Here is a 1753-nt window from a genome sequence, read left to right on the forward strand (position 1 = left end):
GTCTCTTCTCCGAGCTCTCTCGGATGGCCATGGCGATCAGAGCCACATACGAGTACGGCGGCTTCTGGGACGGGTCCGCTTTCTCCAAACTCGGCTCGGATTGGACCGGCTCGTCCTTCGCGAACTCTTCTTTCTTCACCGCGAGGTTGGTGTCCTGGACCATCAAAGCCATTGCGTCATCATCCAAGCTATGGTAAGATGCCATCGCTTTAAAAACACAAACAAAACATCAAAACAAACACCTCACGCTAAAAATAAAGATCCTGTTTTTGGCATCGATGGTCCCGTGAAGAACCCTCGCTCTAAAAACGCGGGGCTGTTTCAACGGTTAATTATGGAAAATCGTTGGCGTTTAAAATTTTAAATTAAAAATTTAAACCTAACGGTTGGGTTTGTCCATATTTGACGGTTGGAACAGCCCAGCGTTTTAGAGCGTTTATCATCCATGAACCGCTTTATAGTGGAACACGGTTCTGTAGATTATTAAAATGTTCTAAAAAACGGAAAGTTTCTTTGGGGAACTAAAAGTCGCATTGCTGCGAAAACTTATTGTAAGAGACCGTGACGATGTTCAAACGGGACGTACCTGATTTTAGGTCTTTTGGAGGATTTGTTCATGCATCAGGTCATCGCAGATCCACAAATGATGACAGAAACGCTTAAATATGGTCCGTGTGAATGAAATAAGAGCTCCTGCTCCAGGACACTCGGGGTTTGCTGTGATGAACTCGGGATCTCAATGTCGTTTAAGCTCGAAGGTTCTTCTGGAAGATCCTGCAACTTTTTTTTTCTTCCCGTGAAAGGCGAAACTCTGCTGTCGTCAGACTCGTGCGGATCTTCTCGTCATATTCCGCTTTCGTCACGTCTCTCTCATCGCTGAACAAACTCACACTGATGCGTTTATCACACAAATAACACCTTTATCATTCATATAGCTATAGCTAAATGAGCTGCTCTCGAAACAAGTTTATATTTTTCATTTATTAGATTAGATTTAACTCCACGTATGTAGCAAATAAATATAAAAACGTTCCGGTTAAAGGTCTTTATTTAGGCTAACTTAGCGTGAGGTATTTTATTTGACAGTATTTGACAGCCTATAGTAATTTAACCCGCTTTTATTACGACACATCTACATGTTTACCTCCAAGCCCACTTAACTTAAAGATGAATAAAGACAAATATTTGGGGGGGGGGGGGGGGGGGGCACAGTATATTTTATATAATTTTACATAGCACAATTTCTCATTGGTCTTTAAATTTGACTGACATTAATTTATTGATCAAATTTAGCACTCTTACGGAAATATAATACTATGTAGGCCTAATTATCTTTTCAATCTGGCTAATTTTCCAATTTGGCATAAATAAACATCTCAGGAAAATGCGATGGGGTTTCTAATCAAAATATGACTTTCTGTTATGAAACAGGGCATTGATTTATTTCCACTGTATTTTGGGCGACACAAGTGAAATTATATATGAAATATTAGACACTGTTATGAAAATGTTGCCGATTATTCTACTCGCATTATTACACTTTTATTTTCATTTACGTTTCCCCAAGAACACATTCATATGCAAATTAGATACATTGTATAGATTGGGAAAACCCCTTTTTTGCCATTTTACCCACATACTGCATTAAATAAAATGGTTTATCAATGTATTTCATATCTTTCATAACAGCTGAGAATCATCTTTGTCCAAAGAATAATAATAATAAAAAAATCCCATTGTTTTTGCCCATACA

The 1753-nt window shown here is 38.5% G+C and overlaps 1 protein-coding gene across 1 annotated transcript in view; it reads right to left on the reverse strand.

The window, feature by feature from the left end:
- The window catches only part of foxl2b (forkhead box L2b), a 2826-nt gene extending 1935 nt beyond the window's left edge, over positions 1–891 (reverse strand). Inside the window, exons 1-2 of the mRNA XM_079819725.1 lie at positions 587–891; positions 1–207 (exon numbers count right to left, since the gene is read on the reverse strand). The exon at positions 1–207 is cut by the window's left edge and continues 1935 nt beyond it. Coding sequence (XP_079675851.1) covers positions 1–205 — 205 coding nt within the window. The 5' untranslated portion in view covers positions 206–207; positions 587–891. The remainder of the gene's footprint in view (positions 208–586) is intronic.
- Positions 892–1753: the final 862 nt, after the last annotated feature.

This window comes from Gobio gobio (assembly GCF_949357685.1).
Source record: "Gobio gobio genome assembly, chromosome: 6".
Classification (NCBI taxonomy): domain Eukaryota; kingdom Metazoa; phylum Chordata; class Actinopteri; order Cypriniformes; family Gobionidae; genus Gobio; species Gobio gobio.